Source organism: Theropithecus gelada, chromosome 20 (assembly GCF_003255815.1).
Source record: "Theropithecus gelada isolate Dixy chromosome 20, Tgel_1.0, whole genome shotgun sequence".
In the NCBI taxonomy this organism is placed as follows: domain Eukaryota; kingdom Metazoa; phylum Chordata; class Mammalia; order Primates; family Cercopithecidae; genus Theropithecus; species Theropithecus gelada.
In genome coordinates, this window is record NC_037688.1 from 54,271,161 (window position 1) to 54,293,667 (window position 22,507).

Here is a 22,507-nt window from a genome sequence, read left to right on the forward strand (position 1 = left end):
TAGTGAATGCAACACGGTGGATGCCCAGAATGTGGTGGCATTATAATGATGGGGAGACAAGGACAGCTTTCTGTGCTTTGAGTGGCTGGGTGGATGGAGATGATGCCATCTCTGAGGGAGAGCACAGGAAGGAGCACTTTGGGGAGGATACAGCCACCTCCTTGAGGTCCCCACGTCAGCACTAGCCATGCCCACTATAGTCATGGGTCTACTCATGGCTCTGGTGGCATCTTCAGTCTCTGTCTTCTTGGCACCCGGCTCAGAGCTTAGGCACGTAGTAGGGGCTATCTTACAGGGGGAGGATCTGGCTCGCAGGTACAGATGTGGGCACCGCAGACACGGAGGTGCAGAAAGGTGCAGGTAGAGGGAAGAGAATGCTAGGCGTGGTGGCCCAGGCCTGTAATCTCAGCACTTTGGGAGGCTGAGGCAGGATGATCACTTGACCCTAGGAGTTCAAGACCAGCCTGGACAACATAGTGAGACCCCGTCTGTACAAAAAATAAAATTAGCCAGGTGTGGTGGCGTGTGCCTGTAGTCCCAGCTACTCAGGAGGCTGAGGTGGGAGGATCACTTGAGCCTGGGAGGTTGAGGCTGCAGTGAGCCAAGATTGCACCACCGTACTCTAGCCTGGGCAACAGAGTGAGACCCTAACTCAAAAAATAAAAATAAAAAAACAAAAAAAAAGAGAAGAGAATGGACGGAGCCCAGGGAACCCTGAGGTTGAGGGGCTGTGGGAAAAGGGAAGGACCTGGAAGAAGGCTAGAGACAACACTCACAGGTCAGCTTGGGGGGGGGGGTGGGCGGGCGGAGCACCACAGAAGGGAAGGTTTCAGGAAGAGGGGCTCATCAGAGTCACATGCTGCTGAGAGGTCAGGGATGGTAAGGCCCGACTGGCAATGTGGGATGAGGGTTTATCAGACACGAATTTGGCACCAAGGAAGTCACTGGGTACTTGGCAAGAGAATGCCGGGTGCGGTAGCCCAGGCCTGTAATCCCAGCACTTTGGGAGGCTGAGGCAGAAGGATCGATTGAGAGTCAAGACCTGTCCCATTGGGGGCCGGCGCCCCATTGCAGGGAGTGGGAGGAGTTGGTGTGGTGTAAGGATGGGGAGAGGAAAGGTGGGCATCAGAAGAGGTCACTCAGACCCTCGGGGGCGCCTGATTTCCCCTCCCACTAAGGACAAATTTAATGTTCCACAGTCAGAGCCATCTGCAGATGGGCCAGGAGGTCCTGGGAGGTAGTGAGCACCCTGCTCCCGGAGGCAGACAAGCAGAGCTCCAAGACCCACTGCAGCGGGAGAGGCCCAGGCTGTGCAACACAAGCCCCGTGTCCTTCTCGGCAAGCACCTGGCTGGTTCCCTGCATTGTAAAAACCACACAGAGGGTCAGTCTTTCTATTTCCAGTGTCTAAAGAGCCTCCTGCAGGAACACACACGGGCTCGCACGCAGAGGTGGTCGCGCGCAGCCTCACGCAGACACCAGATACAAAACACAGCCGCTATCTGTGTCTACTGGAAAGGGATCCACATCCCGGCTCCCAGGTTATTCCCTGAATTCATTCCCTCACCCCCTCTTTCCACCAGGCCACCCCCCCCCCCCCCCCCGGGGCCACCCTAGCATCTCCTCTTGGCCCTCCGCATCTCTCCCTGCTCCTGGGGCTCTGCCCACCCCCACCCGCCTCCAGGCCTCTCCCGCCCCCTCCTCGGGTGTCCCCCAAGCCCGTGACTACAACCCCCAGGCGCCCCCGGCCCGGGCGCTGCGCATGCCCCCTGCTCCCTGCGCGCTCCCGCTCCCCCCGCCCTCGCTTCCTCCTCACCTCCCTCCGCCCCCCTCCCCCGCGCTCGGCTCCCGCATCCCTCCATCCTACCCTGTGCCGCAGCCGCATCGCCACCGCAGCCCGGCAGAGCCGAGCCCGGCCCAGGCCCCTGCCCCTGCCCCTGCCCGGCCCTCGGCCAGCAGCCCCTGGCCCCGCCCCCGCTCCGGCCCGCAGGCCCCCCGCAGCGGCCGCGGCGCCCCCCGGCGCCCCCAGACCCCGGCCTCCGGCATCGAGGCGGGAGACCGGGAGCAGCAACAGAGGCAGGAGGACGAGGAGGAGGAGGAGGAGCCGTCGCAGGATGAAGGATCGGACTCAGGAGCTGCGGAGTGTGAGCTTGGGGGTGGGGAGAATGGGGGGGCGGGACCCCAGTATTGGGGAGCGCGTGGGGATGGAGTGGGGGAGGTGCTGGAACGTGGGGGCGAAGGATGAGATCGGAGGTTGATGGCCAAGGCACCCCAATATCTTCAGGCGCCTGATGTCTCTCCAGTGAACCTGCATTTTGGGGACAGTAGCTGGAAGGGGTTGGAGGCCATTAAGACACGAGGGGGCAGGAAGGGTCTCAGGGGCCTCGAACACCCCACATTCCCAGGAGGGCCCCGGGGTCTGCTCTGGAGATGGGAGAGAGTGGATGTCAGGAGAGACCGGAGGGGACTGTCATCCCCTGGGCAGATTTGCCAAAGAGAAGCATGGGGGCGGTGACTGGGCCAGGCTGAGAGTCTAGCAGGACCCAGATTCAGGGGATGCTACAGGGAAGGACACAGGTTGGGACTGAGATGCCAGTACCTGGCAGTGAATGAAGTGTGTGTGTGTGTGTGTGTGCACACACGCGTGTCACTCCCCATAGGGAGGGGGAATCTCTCTGAGACAGGAAGGGAAGAGGTGGCCTCCGGAGAGAGCCAGAGGGCCAGGGCCTGAGATGGGGTGACCCAGAGGTGGGAGTGGGGATGCGGAGGACAGGGCCATGGAACACAGGCTGCGCTCTGCTGGGGGGAACTGGGGCACCCTAGGCAGTCAAGGGCTGATGCAGGCCCCAGGTCTGCAGGCCCGAAGAGGCCCGGCTCCAGGAGTCTGGCCAGGCAGTCCCTGGTTTTGTGGGGACAGGGTAAGGACTGCAGTGGAGGCTGCTGCCTGGAGGAACTGGGGAGTGAGGCTGGATGAGAATGGTTTCCGGGGCCGGGAGAAGGCTGGGGCATTTGGAGAAATGACCTGGGGCCAGAGGAGGCAGCGCTGACAGTCCCCGCTGAGCTGGGCTGCTGGTGTTATGTTAATAAGGGTACCGGCCCGGCTAAGCTGCCCAAGGCACTGAGCCTTTACAGGGAACTGGTGGGTTGTTAACCCAGGGGTTATTACCCCATTTGACAGATGAGGAAACTGAGATTCAGGCGTGGGAAGGGACTTGCCCAAGGTCACCAAGCAAGTGGGTGGGGGGCAGACTACAATCTGGGTTTCCCATCTGCCAGGTTGACACAGGTCTCTGCTTTTCTGGCCTTTGAAACAGAAGTTTCAGCACTGGGGGTGAAGAGCTGTCCCTGGATTTCGGGGTGGGGACCCAGGTTACAGACAGAAGAGAAGGTGTTTGGAGGCAAGTGACTGCTGTCTCTGGGGACAGACAGGTTGTCAAGTGGGAAGCAAGGAGGAGCTGGTGGCTGAGGGAGGGAATTTTGAAGGTTTCTTTATTACATTTTTACCGAATATACACTCCGGCATGAGGAAAATGACAGTAATAATAAACATTGTTTGAAGTGTTTTATGCACATTCGCTCATTTTGATCCTCACAGCAATCCTATGAGACTGGTTATCTCATTTCATAGATATATAAATATCTTTTTAGATATATAGATATATGCTATCTCATTTTATAGATAAGGACCCTGAGCTCAGAGAGGTCAAGTAATTAGACCAAAGTCACACAGCTGGTAAAGGCAGAATTCAGATCCAGGCAGGCTGGCTTCAGCATCGGTGCTGTCAGTTCCCCTCCTCATGGTGCAGTTTGCAGAGCAGGCTTTTATCTGTGATCTCATTGGAGCCCCACCGACCTCCTGGCAAGTGGACAGAGAGGCTCTTTCATTTTCGAGTTGGGAAAACTGAGGCCCAGAGTGGTTGAATAACTTGCCAAAGGTCACACAGCTAGCAGGTGAGGGATCCGGACTTGAACCCAGCTCGCCAGCTACCAGGACTATTCCATGACTCCAAAACCCAGGGAAATGGAAGTGGGTTGGGATCAGGTGGTGTGGAATTGGGGTATAATTCAAGAAAGAGGGAGAGAAAAGGCTAAGCGGGGTAAGGGGGAGGCAGGGAAGGGGGAGGCCTCATGAACGAGTCAGGGGCCCCGGCTCAGAGGTAAGGAATCCTGCTGGCTGTGGCTGCCAGAGGTGGTGTGGAAGGGTGAAGGGGCTGAGTGGAGGTGGTGGCTTTGGTATTAGTCACAGCTCAGGGAAACTGGAGATTCAAGAGGGGGCGGGCGGGGTGAGAAAAGCTGATAGATTCGGGTAGTGTCAGGGTCTGCCTGCTGCAGTTGACAGTGAGGAGGTTGGGATGCCGGAGACACTGGACAGGGTGTGGGAGACCTGGAAATGGGGTCTCTGAGACACTGGGAGGGATGAGGCAGGGGCGGTGGTGGGAGGGGACATTAGCCCAGGGGACTGATTGTCTTTCCAACAGTACCTTGGCATTCCCAAGAGGTTCTCAAGTCCGTTTGTCACACAGTGGTTTCGGGAGCCAGACTGTCTGGGTTCAAATTCTAATTTTGCTACTTCCTGTGTGACCTTGGGCAAGTTGCTTAACCTCTCTGGTCCTCAATTTCTTCACGTATGAATTGGGAGAAGTAAGAGTACCTCTTTCACAGGGTTATCCTGAGGATTGAAAGTAGTTAATATGCAAGGCGCCTAGGAGGGGGCCAGGGGCCCAACAGTGCTGTGTGTCTGTTACCCAGCAGATGGTTTATTTCTCTTCAACATCACACTAGCCCCCTGCGATGGGCAGGACATGGCCCCTATTTTATTTTGGAGTACGTTGAGGGCCAGAGGGGGAAAGAAAACCTGACTTGTCCAAGGTCAGATAACTCATAATGGTCGAGGTGGGCTTGAACCAGGGTTTTCTGCATCCAGTTTACCAGGCAACTTTGGTTGGTGCTAGGCTGGATGTGGAGGCTGCGATGAGGAGTTAATCAGCTAAATAGGTGTCCCAGGGTCCAAGGAGTGAGGGCAGAGTGGGGCTCAAGAGGAAAGAGCGGAGCAAGTGAGGTGGAGAGGAAGGTGGGTTATGGGAGAAGACAGGAGGGGCACAGGGGGGGCTGAGGTCTGAGAGGCAGCTGTGGAGTCGAGCGGGAGAAGTGGGGAGACAACCTGGGAAGAAGGCGGGGCCTGCAGTGCAGGAGGCTGAATCTGAGGCTGGACAGGATGAAGCCTGCTGAGGGACGGTCCCGAGCCCTGAAGGCCCTCAGGTATGAGGCAGGCATAGTAGGTGCTTTAGAAACGCAGCCCTGAAATCACAGGGGGCGGAGACCACGAACCCTGGGTGATGGATCCATATCCTCCAGCTGCTCTGGGCTGCCTTTATTTATATTTTTAAAAATGTTTTTAGAGGCATGGTCTACCTCTGTTGCCTAGGCTGGAGCGCAGCGGCACAATCACAGCTCACTGCAGCCTCGACCTCCTGGTCTCCAGGGATCCTCCTGCCTCAGCCTCTCAGGTAGCTGGGATTACAGATGCGCACCACCATGCCTGGCTAATTCTTTTTACTTTTGTAGAGATGGGGTCTATGTTGACCAGACTGGTCTTGAACTCCTGGCCTCAAATGATCCTCCCGCCTCGCCCTCCCAAAGTGCTGGGATTCTAGGCGTGAACCACCACGCTGGGCCGGCACTGGGCTTCTTTCTGACATCCAAACACACAAGTTTACTCCTGTCCGAGGACCTTCGTGCATGCTGTTCCCTCTGCCCTGAATTCTGTTTCCCCATCTTTGTGGCACAGTTGGCTCCTTCAGGGCCCAGCTCAGATGTCACCTCCCCAGAAAAGCCCTGCTGACTGTCCTGTAGAAATCCTTCCACAATCCCCGCCAATCCCTGTGTCTCTCGATCCCATCTTTCTGCTTATCTCCCTTCTGCTATTCAGCACAATCTGAAATGGTCTTGTTCACCTCCCATTGTCTGCCTCCCCCACTGGAATGCCAGCTCCCTGGAGGCAGGCCCTTCTCGCCTGTCTTCTTCACCACCACATCGCCAGCAGCACCCAGATAGAGCACCTGGCACAAATCCAACGCATCTGTTAGATGAATGAATGACTCCATGAGGCAGAGGGAGGATGAGGAAGGGGCAAGGGGTAAGGCAGGAAAGATGGAGGAGAGGTCGGGGCGAGAGGGCCAGGCTGCACGGGGGAGGGAGCAAGGAGAGGCCCCAGCCAGGGAAACAGATGGACTGAGGCAGAGGGTGGGGGAAGGGGCATGGGGGGAGGTTGCTGCCTCCGATCAAACGATGATGCTTGCACCCCTGAGGAGCACGGGGAGCCCGTGTGTGTCAGTGCTGGGGCACGCATGTGTTTACACACACACACTCACACGCATGCACACTCTCTCCCTCTGACTTTTCTGTCACCCAATTCCAGTCTCTTGCCGCCTCTGTGTTTTTGTCACCATCTCACCATCTGTCTCTCTGGTCACTGACTTGCTGGCTCTCACTGTCACTCTCCTCCTTACGTTTCTGTATCTGTCCTTGCTGTCGCTCCGCATCGACATACACACGAGGCCCATGTCGAGGCCCGTGGTGGCTCCGGCGTGGAAGACCTGGACTTAGGGAGCCCCTGAGGAGGTCAGGCTACAGCTGGAGGCTTGGATCTGATATGCGCAGTCCCCAGGTGCTTCTGGAAGGGGTTCAGGGGCACTGCACTCTCTCCTTCAATCCCCCTCAAGTGCTCAAGGAGCCGTGTGCTATAGAGCAGAGTGCCTGGGTTTGAGTCATCCCATCAGCTGTGTGATCTTCGGCAAGTTACCCAATCTCTCTGCACCTCCACCTCCTCATCTGTCCAATGAGAGTAAGAATATGACCTCATGGAGTGGTCGTGAGAATTAAACAAGAAATGCAGGCTGGGTGCGGTGGCTCACACCTGTCGTCCCAGAGCTTTGGGAGGCCAAGGAGGGAGGAACTCTTGAGCCCAGGAGTTTGAGACCAGCCTGGGCAATATAGTGAGACCCCATCTCTCCAAAAAAAAAAAAAAAAGGGAAAAAGAAATGCAAAGCACTTGTAATAGCCCCCAACTCATGGTAATCAGCATATATGTGTTACATGTGTATGAACTGTTATCCTCCTCGATTTGCACATGAGGAAACTGAGGCTTGAATCGTTCACCTGTAACCTGAGGCCACCATCAAGTAGACTGGGGCACATTTGATCATCTTTTCCTAGGTAGTCTGGTTTGCCCACAGCCTGCTTTCTTTTTGACTGGCCTAAGTTCTTCCAGAAATGGATGCTGTGCTCATTACTAAATATGCATCACTCAGAGCAGGGAGGGCCCCTCAAAGCAGGGTAGGTACTTGCACCAGCCTGCTCATTTCAGCAACGAGGGAACTGGGGCCCAGGGAGGAGTCGAGGTTTGCCTGGGGTCACACAGCAAGACAGACGGAGGCTGGGAGGCCTGGCCTCCTGTCCAAGCTCTTCCTGCAGCCCTGGGTCCCTCCTGCTGATTTTCCATCCTGGCCGCAGGAATTCAGCAATCCTGAGGACATGGCAGAGTGGGCTCTTTGTGACCAGGAGGGACTGCCATCTGTCAGCAGGACAGAAGGGAGAGAGCCTGACATTTAGTGCCAGACAGTCCTGGGTTCAGGTCCTACCTCTGGCCTTATTTGCTGTGAAGCCTTAGGCAGGTCAAGCAACCTCTCTGAGCCTGTTTCCTTGTCTGTAACACGGGATCGGCCAGGGGTAGGCGTTGTTACCATTCAGCAAATGCAGAGACTGAGGCTCAGGGGTAGAGCCAAATGGTCTTCTAACAGCTGACCTGGGGCAAGTTCCTTTTTTTTTTTTTTAAGAAACGGGGTCTCGCTCTGTCACCCAGGCTGGAGTGCAGTGGTAGTGGCACAATCACAGCTCACTGCAGTCTCTCAACCTCCTAAGCTCCAGGGATCCTCCTACTTCAGCCTCCCAAGTAGCTGGGACTACAGATGCCCACCACCATGCCCAGCTAATTTTTGTATTTTTTGTGGAGACATGGTCTTGCTATGTTGCCCAGGCTGGTCTTGAACTCCTGGGTTCAAGCGATGCTCCCACCAGAGCCTCCCAAAGTACTAGGATTACAGGCGTGAGCCACTACAACTGGCCTAAGTTATTTAGCTCTATGCCTCAGTTTCCCCATCTATAAACAGGGGCTATAATAATACTTCCTAGGGGCCGGGCACGGTGGCTCACGCCTGTAATCCCAACACTTTGGGAGGCTGAGGCGGGCAGATCACAAGGTCAGGAGATCAAGACCAACCTGGCCAACACGGTGAAACCCCGTCTCTACTAAAAATACAAAAAATTAGCCGGGCATGGTGGCGGGTGCCTGTAATCCCAGCTACTCGGGAGGCTGAGGCAGGAGAATGGCGTGAACCCAGGAGGCGGAGCTTGCAGTGAGCTGAGATTGCGCCACCGCACTCCAGCCTGGGCGACAGAGCAAGACTCTGTGTCAATAATAATAATAATAATAATAATAATAATAATACCTCCGAGGGAGCTGTTGTAAGACTGAAATGGATAAATATATGTGGAGCAAATAGAACAGTGCCCAGCACATTGTAAAACACCATCTAAATATTTGCATAATTTAAATTATGTTGGCCAATGGTCCTTATAGAGTTCTAATGAAGATTAAATGAGATAACAAGAATGTAAGACTTATGCAAAAAATACCATCAAGTGATCATATTTTGCTAGGTTGTCCGGACACAGAGCCTTCCCCAGATCGGGATTTAGCAGGCGCTCACCTGAGAGGGAAAGTAACTGGGAGCGGAAAGTCAGCGGGGGAGGTAGCCCAGTCTGAAGCCTAACAGGGGTCTTTGCGGGCCTGGATGCCCATGGTTTTCCGGCCCTATATGGCCTGGGTGCCCTTGGGCAAGTCACTCTCCTTTTTCCCCTCTGGCTTCCTGTTCCCTCATCTGTGAAATGGGGACGATGATGTTTGCGCAGCTTTTCTCGAAGGGCTGGTAGTGCTGAGGATCAAAATGGATTATGGATGTAAAAGTGTTTGTAAATGGTAGAGGATTATTAGCTCCCAGCTCTCTTTGTATTTATTATACCAAATAAACCACACTGGGGCCTTCTATCTTTCTTCCTCTCTTGAGGACAAATAGGTAGCTCAGGGTGCTCCAGAGATGAACCTAAGGGAGGTGGCTCCAAGAACAACAGGAGAGATTGAAATTAGATTTTAGGAAGGACTTCCTAACGTTAGCAGGGGGAAGGGAGAGAGACAGAGAACGGGAAAGTCCTCAGGCTCCCGGGCCAGGGAGAGGCCGCATGACCTGCGTGAGGCTGGTGGCTGAGTGAATGGTTGAAGGGAGGGAAAGGGCAGAGGAAGGCTTTTGGCTCTAGGGGAAGAAGGCCCTTGTGGCACAGCTGGGTTTTGAGAACAGAGAAAATGAAGAGCATCAGGGTAGGCCGATGGGTCCCCAGAGGTGAGCCCAGCATCCCAGAGCCTCCCAGGGTCCCCAACTTATGCCACCTGTGCCACCCCACTTTCTGGGGGCAGCTGTGAGCCAAGATGGAGGAAACCCCCTTTCCAGGCAGATGTTTGGGATTGTCTGGAAATTCAACACAAGCGCTGAACGCATTTTCCGACACAGTGTGGGCCCAGCGTCTGTGTGAAGACTCCCTGGAGCTCCATTTGGGCCGGGCTTAGCAGGAAGGCTGGGGTGGCTTCAGGAGCGTGGAGCTGGAGGCCCCCCGGGCTGTGCGGGCTTTTCCCGGGGCTGTGGGGCGCTGGTGATCCTGAGTTTTGGCTGTGTGGACTGCACCTAGGTCCCATCTGGCCCTGTCTAGGTTCAATCTGAGCTGTCTGGGATCTGTCTGGGATCTGTGTGAGCCTCGGCTAGTTCAGTCCGAGCCTGTCTGGTTTCTGTCAGGCCCTGTCTGCATTCCGCTGGGACCCTGGCGAGCTCTTCTTTTTAGATGCCAACGGACTACACCCCCAGGTGGATGCTGTTTGGATCCTGTCTTGATTTCACCCAGGCTCTGGGGGTTGGATTCTGTCTGAGCTCTGGCTGGGTTCTTTTTGGAAATCAGGATGAACTCTGTATGCATTTCCATTGGGACTGATCAGGGCTACAGATGTCATTAAGCTTGATGGGCTCAGATTTTGCCATCAGACCTCTGTCCCAAGCAGAGAAGGACTCAGGCGTGTGTAGCACGGTGCGCCTCCCCTACAGCCTTTCCTCCTGTCCAGCTCTGAGCGTGTGTGCAGACATGAGGCTCGGAGAAGCTGGAAGAACAAGCCCAGTGAGCCCTCCCAAATGTCCTCGGGGGTGCAGCTGAACGCCAGTGTCCACACACGTCAGTGCGGCTCAGCTGAGTCTGCGTGCGGGTGAACACCAGCATCAGTGCATCTCCGTGTGGGTGTCGGGGGGCCTATTCCTGTGTGCCTTGGGTGTCAGCTCTTCTGTCTGTGTTGCGAGTCTGTCTGTCGGTGGCAGTGGTGCTGTGGGTGGGTAAATCCTTTTGTGTCTCTGAGCCCTGCGGGTGGAGGGTTGAGCAGCTGCAGGTTGCAACTGGGAAATCCAAGCCAGCAAGAGTAGGTGGGTGTGAAGTTGGAAGGGGCTGGATGAAAGGAAGTGAATCCGCTGTGAGGGAGAGCCGGCTGGGAGGGGAGGGAGAGTGGGCGGGAGGAGGGGGGCACAGGGCGCAAGGGAGGTCGGGGTGCTGCCTGTGTCTCCTATCCAGCCCTCACTGCTTGCTCAACTTCGTGCCTGCCGCTGTCAGTGAAGTGACCTTGCATAGGGGACATGTCTGGTCGGGTGGGGCAGGAGAGGAAGAGAAGGAGTAAAGTGAGATCCGGGCAGGAGAGCAGGGACAGTAGGGAGATCCAGGCTCCTGGGACTCCAGTCCAGGACCCTTCACGGAGCCCAGGGTCAGTTACTGCAAGCCTGACATTGAGCCGGTTGTTGAAATATTGAAATTATCCCTATTGGTTGGTCAAGGCTGACTCTGCGCCCCCAAGGCCACATCTGCCCTGAGAGGGGGTCTTTTGCCAATTTCTTCTAAGGAATCCTTTGGGCTGACAGATACTTTTGATGCCTTTGTCATCTCCCCTGCATGGGACCCCTCCCAGGACCCCTTCTCTGAGCCTGGAGCTGGGAGCACCTGTGTGTGCATGGCAGGGAGAGGGCAGGAGAGCCGGGAGCCAGCCTTGGGGACCCAGGTAGGGCCTGCTCATGGACTCAGCCTTCCTTTGCCCCCAGGCGAAAGACAGTGATGATGAAGAGGAGGTGGTCCACGTGGATCGGGACCACTTCATGGATGAGTTCTTTGAACAGGTAATGGGCCTCCAAGGCCCCCAGCCCCAGTGCCCAGCCCCAGCGCCCAGCCCCAGCCCCAGCGCCCAGCTCCAGCCGCAGCCCCAGCACCCAGCCCCTAGCCACCAACAACTTCCTTTTTCCTGTCCCCCACTTCCCTGCTCCTGCGCTCTCCCCGGCCTTTTATCAGCCCTTCTGGGGCTGGTCCTCCCCCTGAACCCTGGCTGGTTCCCCTGGAACCCGTTGTTTGGCCTGACAACTTGGCTGGGTATAGCCGATTTTCTCCTCCAGGTGGAAGAGATCCGGGGCTGCATTGAGAAACTGTCGGAGGATGTGGAGCAGGTGAAAAAACAGCATAGCGCCATCCTGGCTGCCCCCAACCCAGATGAGAGTGAGTGTGGCTGCCAGTGACTGTGGGGTGGAAGGAGAAGGGCTCTGGGGTTCCCACCCAGACATCTCACTTGTCCTCGCTCTCCCCTTAGAGACCAAACAGGAGCTGGAGGACCTCACTGCAGACATCAAGAAGACGGCCAACAAGGTTCGGTCCAAATTGAAAGGTGAGGAGTTCAACCCCTCAACCAGGGAGGAAAAGAACTGTGGGTAGAGCATGGTGGCTCAGGCCTTTGGGAGGTCAAGGCGAGGCCAATTTGCTCGATCCCAGGAGTTCAAGACCAGCCTGGGCAACATGGCAAAACTCTGTCTCTACAAAAAATACACAAATTAGCTGGGCCAGTTTGGGAGGCCGAGGCAGGTGAATCACGAGGTCAGGAGTTCAAGACCAGCCTGGCCAAGATGGTGAAACCCTGTCTCTACTAAAAGTACAAAAATTAGCCTGGTGTGGTGGTAGGCGCCTGTAATCCCAGCTACTCAGGAGGCTGAGGCAGAGAATTGCTTGAACCCAGGAGGTGGAGGTTGCAGGGAGCTGAGATCACACCACTGCACTCTGGTCTACGTGACAGAGAGACTCCATTTCAAAAAAAAAAAAAAAAAATTAGCTGGGCATGATAGTGCGTGCCTCTTGTTCCAACTACTCGAGAGGCTGAGGCACAAGAATCGCTTGAGTCCAGGGTGTCAAGGCTGCAGTGAGCCGAGATCATGCTGCTGCACTCCAGCCTGAGTTACAGACAGAGACCCTGTCTCAAAAAAAGGGGGGGGAGGGGCAGGCGTGGTAGCTCACACCTATAATCCCAACACATTGGGAGGCAAAGGTGGGTGAATCACCTGAGGTTAGGAGTTCGAAATCCTAACTAAATCGTGGCCAAAATGGTGAAACCCCACCTCTACTAAAAATACAAAAATTATCCGGGCGTGGTGGCGGGCGCCTGTAATCCCAGCCACTTGGGAGGCTGAGGCAGGGGAATCACTTGAACCCAGGAGGCAGAGGTTGCAGTGAGCCGAGATCGCGCCACTGCACTCCAGCCTGGGGGACAGAGCAAGACTCCTCAAAAAAAAAAAAAAAGAACTTTGCCATCCATTGAGAAAAACAGGCCTTTCTCTAAGGAATTTCTACAAAGTTCCAGGAGCCAGATTATTAAACAGTGAGAAAGCACAAAACCCCAGCTTTCCCCCTTGCTCCAATTCTTTGGAGAAAGATGTATGATAGGAAATAAGGGAGAGGAGAGTGTTTGTCTAAATTGCATCTGAGCCCGGCTGGTTCCACCAGCATGAAGGTTCACTAGAAAAAGGTGGTCTTCCAAGTGGTTTCGATTTCATTAAGTCCTCATTTCTCCTAAGCAGGACTCCGGCATGGCACGGAGCACCCAGTGGGTGGGCCCAGCAAATGCCTCTGAATCGGTATCCTTGGCTCGGGACAGATTGGACTTGTGTGGCTGACATCAGGGGCTGGCGAGCTTTCAAGACGGCCTTGCCAAATGTTCATTTATTCACTCTAATTTAAGGACTAGGGTGCTGGTAATAACCACCTTCCCCCAAAGCACCGTGGGTTGGGAACCTCCTTGTCTGCTCATACCAGGGAAATAGCAGTGTTACCGGCACGATGTTTTGCATGCTCCTGGTAATTCCGTATCAGAAAACATATGCTGAGCACCTCCAATGTCCGAAGCACATTGCTAGGCTTTGGGGAAGAGGAACTGTATCAGCTACCTGGCCCGGAGAGCACTGACCTTGGTCCAGAGAGAGGAGGGTATTAACTCCATGCCCTCTGGACTCAAGGGGAGGCCATAGGTGAGCCTCTGGTGTGGATTTGTAAAAACAAGCCCTTTGTACTCGGGAGAGTCTGCTGGATGGAAACTGTCTGAATCTGGGAGAATGTTAAGTGCAAATCCAGGCAGACAGAGTCCAACCTCCACCATCAGCTCACTGTGGACAAGTCCCCTACTCTCAGCTTCCTTATCAGTATAGTAAGAAAAATGAAAGCAATTTCAAAATTAGCTTGTTTTAGGGATGGGGGGTGGAGGGCATCAAAATCTTTTTTTTTTTTTTTTTCCAAAGTCATACAAAGAATCCCAATATATAAAACATAAAAGTCAGGTTGTTCTAGCTGAGCTGGAGCTGGGAGCACCTACCTGCCTGATCTCTCTTCATTCTCTGCAACAGCCCCTGAAATTCCTTCTCAGAAACAAGGTTCCTGCTGGCAGTTTAAAATCCCCTGGGCTCCGGCCGGGCGCGGTGGCTCAAGCCTGTAATCCCAGCACTTTGGGAGGCTGAGACGGGCGGATCACGAGGTCAGGAGATCGAGACCATCCTGGCTAACACGGTGAAACCCCATCTCTACTAAAAAATACAAAAACAAAAACTAGCCGGGCTCGGTGGTGGGCACCTGTAGTCCCAGCTACTCGAGAGGCTGAGGCAGGAGAATGGCCTAAACCCAGGAGGCGGAGCTTGCAGTGAGCTGAGATCCGGCCACTGTATTCCAGCCTGGGCGACAGAGTGAGACTCCGTCTCAAAAAAAAAAAAAATCCGCTGGGCTCAATGGTTTCCATCAAGCCTTGACCTTGAACACTCTCTGTGAGACCCTGGGGAGGGCTCTGTGGATGAGGGGTTCAGGAATGCCCTGAGAAAGAAGCTGGAAAAGTGACCGTGGTTTAGAGAAGTTGACCTTTCAGACCTCCAGGAAAGAAGACAGGATTCTCTTCGTCCTCTTCCAGCTGGTGGCATGAGTTCATGCTTTGGGTGTGACCTTGAGTGAGTGGTTTCGCCTATTGGAACCTGAGTTTCTAGTCTAAAACATGAACTGGTATCACTGAAATTCCAGGAATGTTGTAAAAAGTCAGTGAGATCCTGCAAGAGACCCCTCTCTCTGGACTTGGCTCCAGCCCCAAGGCTGACAATAGGGCCCCAATCTAGGCCAGCTGATTCCAATATCCCTGGGCCGTGTGTTGCTGGGCCAGAGCTGTCACTCAATCGGGGGAGCCTTGGGGTGCCATCCGCGGGTACCTTCCCCACTGCCAGCAGAATGGAAGAGTGAGGCTCTTAGGAATGGCCTGGAGGCCGGTGAGGTCTGAGAGGGCTGGTGATTCATCCCTGCTGCATTTTCTGATTTCACCGAGGTAGATTTTACCACAATCTTTTTTTAAGAAAATCGGAATGATAGTGTCAGGAGTGCGTGATCCAGAAGCAGGAATCTCAGTTAATCTGTGCACTTTTCCAGAACATCCTTCAGAAGTGGGAATTCCCAGATCGGGGATCACCTTGCAGGGCAGAGAGGGGGCTGCTTTCTCCCTTGGAATATCCGTGTGTTTGCCCTTGAATTCCCCAGGGAAAGAGGGGCCACTAGAACCTGACCCACCTGGAGGTGACTGCCTTCCACCAGAAAAAACGCGGGCTGCGTTCTTGCCCCCTGTTCAGGGGCTGTAGGAAGTAGGGAGCACCCCACCTACAAGGCCCCTTCCCGCGGGGTGGACCGGCACCCCCTCATGGGTTTGGACAGGAGTTACCACTGATGGGACTTTCCAAGAGCCAGTTCTGCCACTAGAACAAATAGCTCCCTTCTGTCTGGTGACCCTCTGACCCTCAGTATCCCTTCCTGCCGGCCTTCGGAACCCCCTCAAACGTCTGTTCTGTTCGTCTGTTTATCTGCTGGCTCCTAATCCTACCCTGGGGCACCGCTGCTCCCACTCGCCCTGGGAATGACCTTTCTCCCCGGGTCTGGCTCTGCCGCGGGGTGTTGACCCTTCGTACTCCCCGGACCCCCGCCCCATGTTCCCCGGGTCTCCCGCCCTTCACTGCGCCCTCTCTCCCGCAGCGATCGAGCAAAGCATTGAACAGGAGGAGGGGCTCAACCGTTCCTCCGCGGACCTGCGCATCCGCAAGACCCAGGTAGGAGGTGGCAGCCCAGCGGGGGCCGGGCAGGGACCCGACTCGGGAGGAGCCCAGGCTGGAGGCGGCGGGCCAGGGCCAGGGCCGAGCACCAGCGGGGGCGTGGTCAGGGAGGGCTGGGGCGGGGCTCTGGGGGCGAGGCTAGAGGCGGGCGGGGCCCCGGGGCGGGGCCGAGCCGTATCTCAGCTCCGTAGCAGTGTCTCTAGCTGGTGCTAGCCTAAGATGGGGGTACGGGGCGGGTAGGGAACCATGAACTTGTCAGGGTTTGGGATCGCGGCCCAGGCTGAAGAAAGGACCGTAAACTAATTCAGCGCGTCCTCCTTATTCCGCCCGTGCACTGCCTCCTCACCTGCCTCGGTCTCTGCTCCCTGACTCCCTCCCTGATTCCCTCCCTGATCCGTCTGTCCTCCCACCACCACCGTAGCACTCCACACTGTCCCGGAAGTTCGTGGAGGTAATGACCGAATATAACGCGACCCAGTCCAAGTACCGGGACCGCTGCAAGGACCGGATCCAGCGGCAACTGGAGATCAGTGCGTGTGCCCCCCACCCCAGGACCCCAAACTCCTCGAGGCTGCCCAAGCCCCCTTCCAGGCATTTCCTCTCTGGAGGGGGCCAGTGGCCTAAGGCGGCTTGGGAGGGTGGGCTCCGGGTCCCCGCCCCATCACCCCAGCTCAGGCCCCCAGGCTGTCCCAGCCGCTGAGCAGGGCGTCCTTTCTTCCCGCAGCTGGAAGGACCACCACCAACGAAGAACTGGAAGACATGCTGGAGAGCGGGAAGCTGGCTATCTTCACAGATGATGTGAGCCGCGGGTGGGGCGGGTTCTGTTTTTGGAAAATTTTGCCTCCCCTCCCTAAGTTCAGGTTGAACTAAGGTCCTAAGTTCACCCTGGAAAAATGAGCAGCGGGAAGCCTGAGCCAGGAACTGGGGAATTCCATGGGAGCGGAGCAGGAAGGCACCCCCATCAGATGACGGAGTCGTTCGTGTGCCATGCACTGTTCTAAGCACTTTCCATCTTCACATTCACCCACCAACTCATTTAATACTCACACATCCCCTTCGAGGAAACCCCATTTCACAGATGAGGAAAACTGGCCCAGAGAGATGAAATCACTTGGCAAGATCTCAGAGCGAAGGGGAGGGCCAGGAGTTGAATCCTGTCTGGTTTCAGAGTCAGAACTCTTGAGCCCTAGGATACACGACATACTCTGCTACTGAAGCAGGTCGTTTCACCAGAGAACTGATTTGCCTACATTAAAAGAAATTTTTTTTTAAATTAAAAAAAAACTTTTTTTTTTTTTTGGTTCAAGATGGAGTTTTGCTCTTGTCACCCAGGCTGGAGTGCAATGGCGAGATTTCAGCTCACTGTAACCTCCCCCTCCTGGGTTCAAGCGATTCTCCTGCCCTAGCCTCCCGAGTAGCTGGGATTACAGGCACCCACCACTTGGCCTAAAAAACCTTTTTTTGTAGAGATGGGGGTTCTTCTGCTGTTGCCCAGGCTGATCTCAAACTCCTGGGCTCAAACAATCTGCCTGCCTGAGCCTCCCAGAGTGCTGGGATTACAGATGTGAACCACCAAACCCAGCCTAATTTACCTACGTTTTGAAGATTTTTTTTAAAAAAGCAAGTTTTAGTTTTGCTTAGGTTTGCCCCCTGTGCTGCTCTTGACCTTTTACATATGAAAGAATGGGCTGGCTGGGCGTGGTGACTCATGCCTGTAATCTCAGCACTTTGGGAGGCCGAGGCAGGTAGATCACCTGAGGTCAGGAGTTCGAGACCAGCCTGACCAACATGGCGAAACTCCGTCTCTACTAAAAACACAAAAATTAATCGGGCATGGTGGTGCATGCCTGTAATCCCAGCTACTGGGGGCTGAGGCAGGAGGATCACTTGAACCTGGGAGGCGGAGATTGCAGTAAGCCGAGATCTTGCCACTGCACTCCAGCCTGGGCACAGACTCTGTCTCTTAAAAAAAAAAAAAAAAAAAAAGATGGGCTTTCCCCGAGCCTAGTTCTTGTTTCTCTCAGTGGACTTTTGCCCCGGCCTGCCCACTCCTGTCTCCATTTCTGTTTCTGGTGGCAAAATGACTCTGGTTAAGGGTTCTAGACCAGGTTTAAAGGATGCACTATGACTGTCTTAAAAGTTTTCAGCTCATTGTTATTTGGAGAACTGATCTTTGTTGAAAATGCATTGAGCAGCCCGGTATGGTGGCTCACACCCGTAATCCCAGCATTTTGGGAGGCCAAGGCAGATGGATGGCTTGAGTCCAGGAGTCCATAGACCAGCCTGGGCAACAAAGTGAGACCCCATCTCTACAAAAAAAAGTTTTTTGATTTAAAAAACAGTTTCTTTTAATGTAGGCAAATCAGTTCTATGGTGAAACGACCTGCTTTAATTAGTCAGGTGTGGTGGCATGTGCCTGTGGTTGCAGCTACTCGGGAGACTGAGGTGGGAGGATCGCCTGAGTACAGGAGGTCAAGGCTGCAATGAGCTGTTAGCACCACTGTACTCCAGCCTAGGCCACAGAGCGAGAACTTGTCTCAACAAAGAACAAAAACCACACACATACACACACACACACAAAGACCGGGAGACTGAACACTGTCCAAACAGCCGTTGGATGATTTCGGCTTATAGAATGGTCGTAGGATAAGCAGGAGATGAGGGGAGAGGGAGTCTGGGCCTTGACTGCTGAAGGGAAGGTGTGGAGCCTTGGGTGTGGGGGAGCGATGGCAGGCTGTAGAGGAGAGGAGTGGCTCTATGTGGTAAGAGCAGTGAGTAATTTGGGAAGTGAGTCACCTGGCTCAGGCTGGGTGTTTGTGGAGAGGAGGCATATCTGACTGTGGGTTGGAGTCTCTTCCCCACTGGCAGTTTTTGTTTGTTTGTTTGTTTGTTTGTTTGTTTTTTGAGGCATGGTCTCACTCTTTGGCCCATGTTGGAGTGCAGTGAAGCAATCAGCTCACTGCAGCCTCGACCTCCTGGGCTCAGGCAATCCTCCTGCCTCAGCCTCCTGAGTAGCTGGGACCACAGGTGCCACCATGTGCAGCTAATTTCCTTTTTTTTTTTTTTTTTTGTAGAGACAAAGTCTCACTATGTTGCCCAGGCTGGCCTCAAACTCCTGGGCTCGAGTGATCCTCCTGCCTTGGCCTCACAGAGTGCTGAGGTTACAGCCTCTCCCTACTCTTTTTTTATTTATTTGTTTTTTTTGAGATGGAGTCTCGCTGTGTCACCCAGGCTGGAGTGCAGTGGCGCGATCTCGGCTCACTGCAAGCTCCACCTCCCAGGTTCACGCCATTCTCCTGCCTCAGCCTCCCAAGTTGCTGGGACTACAGGTGCCCGCCACCACACCTGGCTAATTTTTTGTATTTTTAGTAGAGACGGGTGTCACCGCATTAGCCAGGATAGTCTTGATCTGCTGACCTCATGATCCACCTGCCTTGGCCTCCCAAAGTGCTGGGATTACAGGCGTGAGCCCCCACGCCCGGCCCTGACTCTTTTTTTTTGAGATGGAATTTCGCTCTTGTTGCCCAGGCTGGAGTGCAGTGGTATGATCTCAGATCACTGCAACCTCTGCCTCCCGGGTTCAAGCAATTCTGCTGCCTCAGCCTCCCGAGTAGCTGTGATTACAGATGCCCACCACCATGCCAGGCTAATTTATATATATATTTTTTTTTTTTTTTTTTTTTTTTGAGACGGAGTCTCGCTCTGCCGCCCAGGCTGGAGTGCAGTGGCCGGATCTCAGCTCACTGCAAGCTCCGCCTCCCGGGTTCACGCCATTCTCCGGCCTCAGCCTCCCGAGTAGCTGGGACTACAGGCGCCTGCCACCTCGCCCGGCTAGTTTTTTTTTGTATTTTTTAGTAGAGACGGGGTTTCACCGTATTAGCCAGGATGGTCTCGATCTCCTGACCTTGTGATCCGCCCGTCTCGGCCTCCCAAAGTGCTGGGATTACAGGCTTGAGCCACCGCGCCCGGCCTTAATTTTTATATTTTTAGTAGACACGAGGTGTCGCCATGTTGGCCAGGCTGGTCTCAAACTGACCTCAGATGATCTACCCGCCTCCCAAAGTGCTGGGATTACAGGTGTGAGCCCTTGTGCCTGGCCGATGTGCACATTTTAACTCACTCAGTCTTCACAACCACACTGTGAGGTGGGCAGTGTTATGATTCACGTTTTCTAGGTGGGGAAACTGAGACCAAGAGCAGATAAATAATGTGCCTAAGGTTTCAGCTAGTAAATGACATCGGATTTGGCCCCGGCCACTCCGCTGCGGTGGAGGCGCTCATGGGGGTGAAGGGGAATCGTAGCTCTCTCCCTCGTCGCCCTAGATCAAAATGGACTCACAGATGACGAAGCAGGCGCTGAATGAGATCGAGACAAGGCACAATGAGATCATCAAGCTGGAGACCAGCATCCGTGAGCTGCACGACATGTTTGTGGACATGGCCATGCTTGTAGAGAGCCAGGTACCGGCTCTGCCACCCATGCCACCCTGGGAACCTCCCTGGGCCCGAGGTCCCCTCTTCCAGCCTAGTCCCCATCCCTCCCTATGCACATCTCCTCTGTCTGCAGGGAGAGATGATTGACCGCATCGAGTACAACGTGGAACATTCTGTAGACTACGTGGAGCGAGCTGTGTCTGACACCAAGAAAGCAGTGAAATATCAGAGCAAGGCCCGGAGGGTGAGCGGGGCAGGCGGCTTGGGGGTAGGCGGGGGAGCCCAAGGCTGAGCCCGGGCTGAGGTGAGTGATGGCAGCGGGTGGGAAGCCTTATCTCTGGCTCTGACCTCTTCCTGTTTCTGTTTTCTCTCCCCTCTTCTCCCTGCCACCCTCTGCCCCGTCTGTCCCTGCATCTGTCCATGTGTCGGTCTCTCTCACTGTCTCCCTGTCTCGCTCCTCTTTCTGCTGCAGAAGAAAATCATGATCATCATTTGCTGTGTGGTGCTGGGGGTGGTCTTGGCGTCATCCATTGGGGGGACGCTGGGCTTGTAGGCCCCCCACCCTTCTCTCTCCCAGACCCCTCCCCCACCACATCGGGAGCAATACCCCCACCACCCCTTTCACTCCATCCCCTGCTCCAGGCTCACCCTCAAAACAGACCCAGGCAGCCCCACCCCTCCTCCACTCCCATGGCAGACCCTGGTGTCCCTGGACCTTACCCGGCCATGGACCCCCCCCCCCCGCCCCCGCACGTAGATCGCAGCAGGCGTGATTACACATGCACACCAACATGCATGCCGCCGGCACATGCTCAAGACGTGTGGACACCCCAGCGTGTGTGTGCGTGTGATGTGTGTGATGCACCAGAGCACCCCCCTGCCCCCGCCTCGGGTATGTGTGCGTGGTCTGAGCTTCCCCCTTCACCGGGGCTGTTGTGTAGACTGCAGCCGAGTGTAACACAGCTGCCCACCACGCCCCTCTCTGTCCTCTGTGAACGGTGTGTGTGTGTGAGTGAGACCACAGATCTGTGGACACGCCATTTGTGTACGTGGAATTTTGTGTTTGAGTGTTTGAACCTAATGCAACAGCAACGAAGCCACTGATACCCGAGCCCTTTGTGTCTGCTACAAACCAGGCGGGTGGTGTGTGTGTACTCACACTCACATTCTCAGAGGATCCAGGGAGGCCCAGGTACACGCAGGCCATGGCAGACACCCCATGTCTTCATTACTCCAGGGGCTGCAGTGTGTCTCGGAAGGGTGTGTGTGTGTCTGTGTGTGTGTGTGTGTCCAGGATGTGCCTGAAGTGTTGATAGGTCTTCTCAGATAGAGCCCTCCACACTGTGTACTGGCCACCTGCTTTGGGAGGGCACAGAAATGTATATCCCTTGCTACCTAGAATGCAGCTGTGTGTGTGTGGCATGCATGTGCGTGCATGTGTGTGTGTTAGGGGCTCTCTACATGGTGTGTTTTTTATTTTTGTTTTATTTTTGTTTTTTTTTGAGACGGAGTCTTGCTCTGTCGCCCAGGCTGGAGTGCAGTGGCGCGATCTCAGCTCACTGCAACCTGCGCCTCCCTTACTCAAGCGATTCTCATGCCTCAGCCTCCCAAGTAGCTGGGATTACAGGGACCTGCCATCACACCCGGTTAATTTTTGTATTTTAGTAGAGATGAGGTTTTGACATGTTGGCCAGGCTGATCTCGAACTCCTGACCTCAGGTGATCCTCCCGCCTTGGCCTCCCTCAGTGCTGGCATTACAGGCCTAAGCCACCACGCCTGACCTGCATGGTGTGTTTCTGCCCTGCGTTAATACACACACGGACACACATGTGCATATACACACACTTCTAAGGATGTGGCCCCATCTGGGTTTGTCTCTCCAGTTGTCCTTGCCCCGCCCCTCTCCCCAGAGGCGCTGCCCAGTGCCCGTGTGGCCACACACATGGCTACATCATTGTGCAGCCAGAGCTTCCTGCCTGCCTGGCCTCAGGGCTCTGCTCACTCACACCCAGATCCTCATCTTCCTCCGTGTCTCTGCCCAGCATAGCCCTGAGCCCCTGGAAGCTGGTACCCCTCCGTGTGCTCACACATGGCAAGGCTGAGGTGGCCCCAGGCAGGGGCCACACCAGGCACAAACCATGCATGCTGGCATGGGTGCAGGGACCACACGAATGCCTCCTGGAAGGAAAGGGCTACTTGTAGGAATGTTACTGATGAGGCAAAATGCCAAGGACTTCCCTGCACAGATCAAAGATCAGGACACGACCCCTTCCTCACACAACCACCTTGGACCTGGGAGAGGACTGTGTGTCCCCCACTGCCCCATCGGATGCTCTGGGCTCTGCCTCAGGGAACTCGGGTTTGGGGAACTGTTTATTTCAGACGTACTGGAGTGGCCAGTGTGGCAGTGGCCACTCAGGGTGGGCTGGGTCCCAAGACCCATCCCTGACACTTCTCCTGCTGAGCCCTCAGGCTGCTCCCCACACCAGGGTGCGACTGAGGGG

General features: G+C 55.1%; 1 protein-coding gene across 1 annotated transcript; it reads left to right on the forward strand.

Annotated features, from left to right (window-relative positions):
* The first annotated feature begins 1,858 nt into the window (after nt 1–1,858).
* On the forward strand, nt 1,859–21,106 carry STX1B (syntaxin 1B). The gene is made up of 10 exons (XM_025370644.1): nt 1,859–2,143; nt 11,234–11,308; nt 11,579–11,678; nt 11,770–11,844; nt 15,492–15,565; nt 15,990–16,098; nt 16,293–16,366; nt 19,892–20,029; nt 20,136–20,246; nt 20,475–21,106. Exons 1-10 carry the CDS (start codon nt 2,114–2,116, stop codon nt 20,553–20,555), a joined length of 867 nt encoding a protein of 288 aa, XP_025226429.1. The 5' UTR covers nt 1,859–2,113; the 3' UTR covers nt 20,556–21,106.
* The last annotated feature ends 1,401 nt before the right edge of the window (nt 21,107–22,507 follow it).

Excerpts from the sequence above, each read along its gene's own strand:
- STX1B (XM_025370644.1), top strand. The coding sequence starts at position 2,114 with ATGAAGGATCGGACTCAGGAGCTGCGGAGT. Across the intron at positions 11,309-11,578 it reads TGGATGAGTTCTTTGAACAG|GTGGAAGAGATCCGGGGCTG; the intron begins GTAATGGGCCTC and ends TTTCTCCTCCAG. Across the intron at positions 11,679-11,769 it reads TGCCCCCAACCCAGATGAGA|AGACCAAACAGGAGCTGGAG; the intron begins GTGAGTGTGGCT and ends CTCTCCCCTTAG.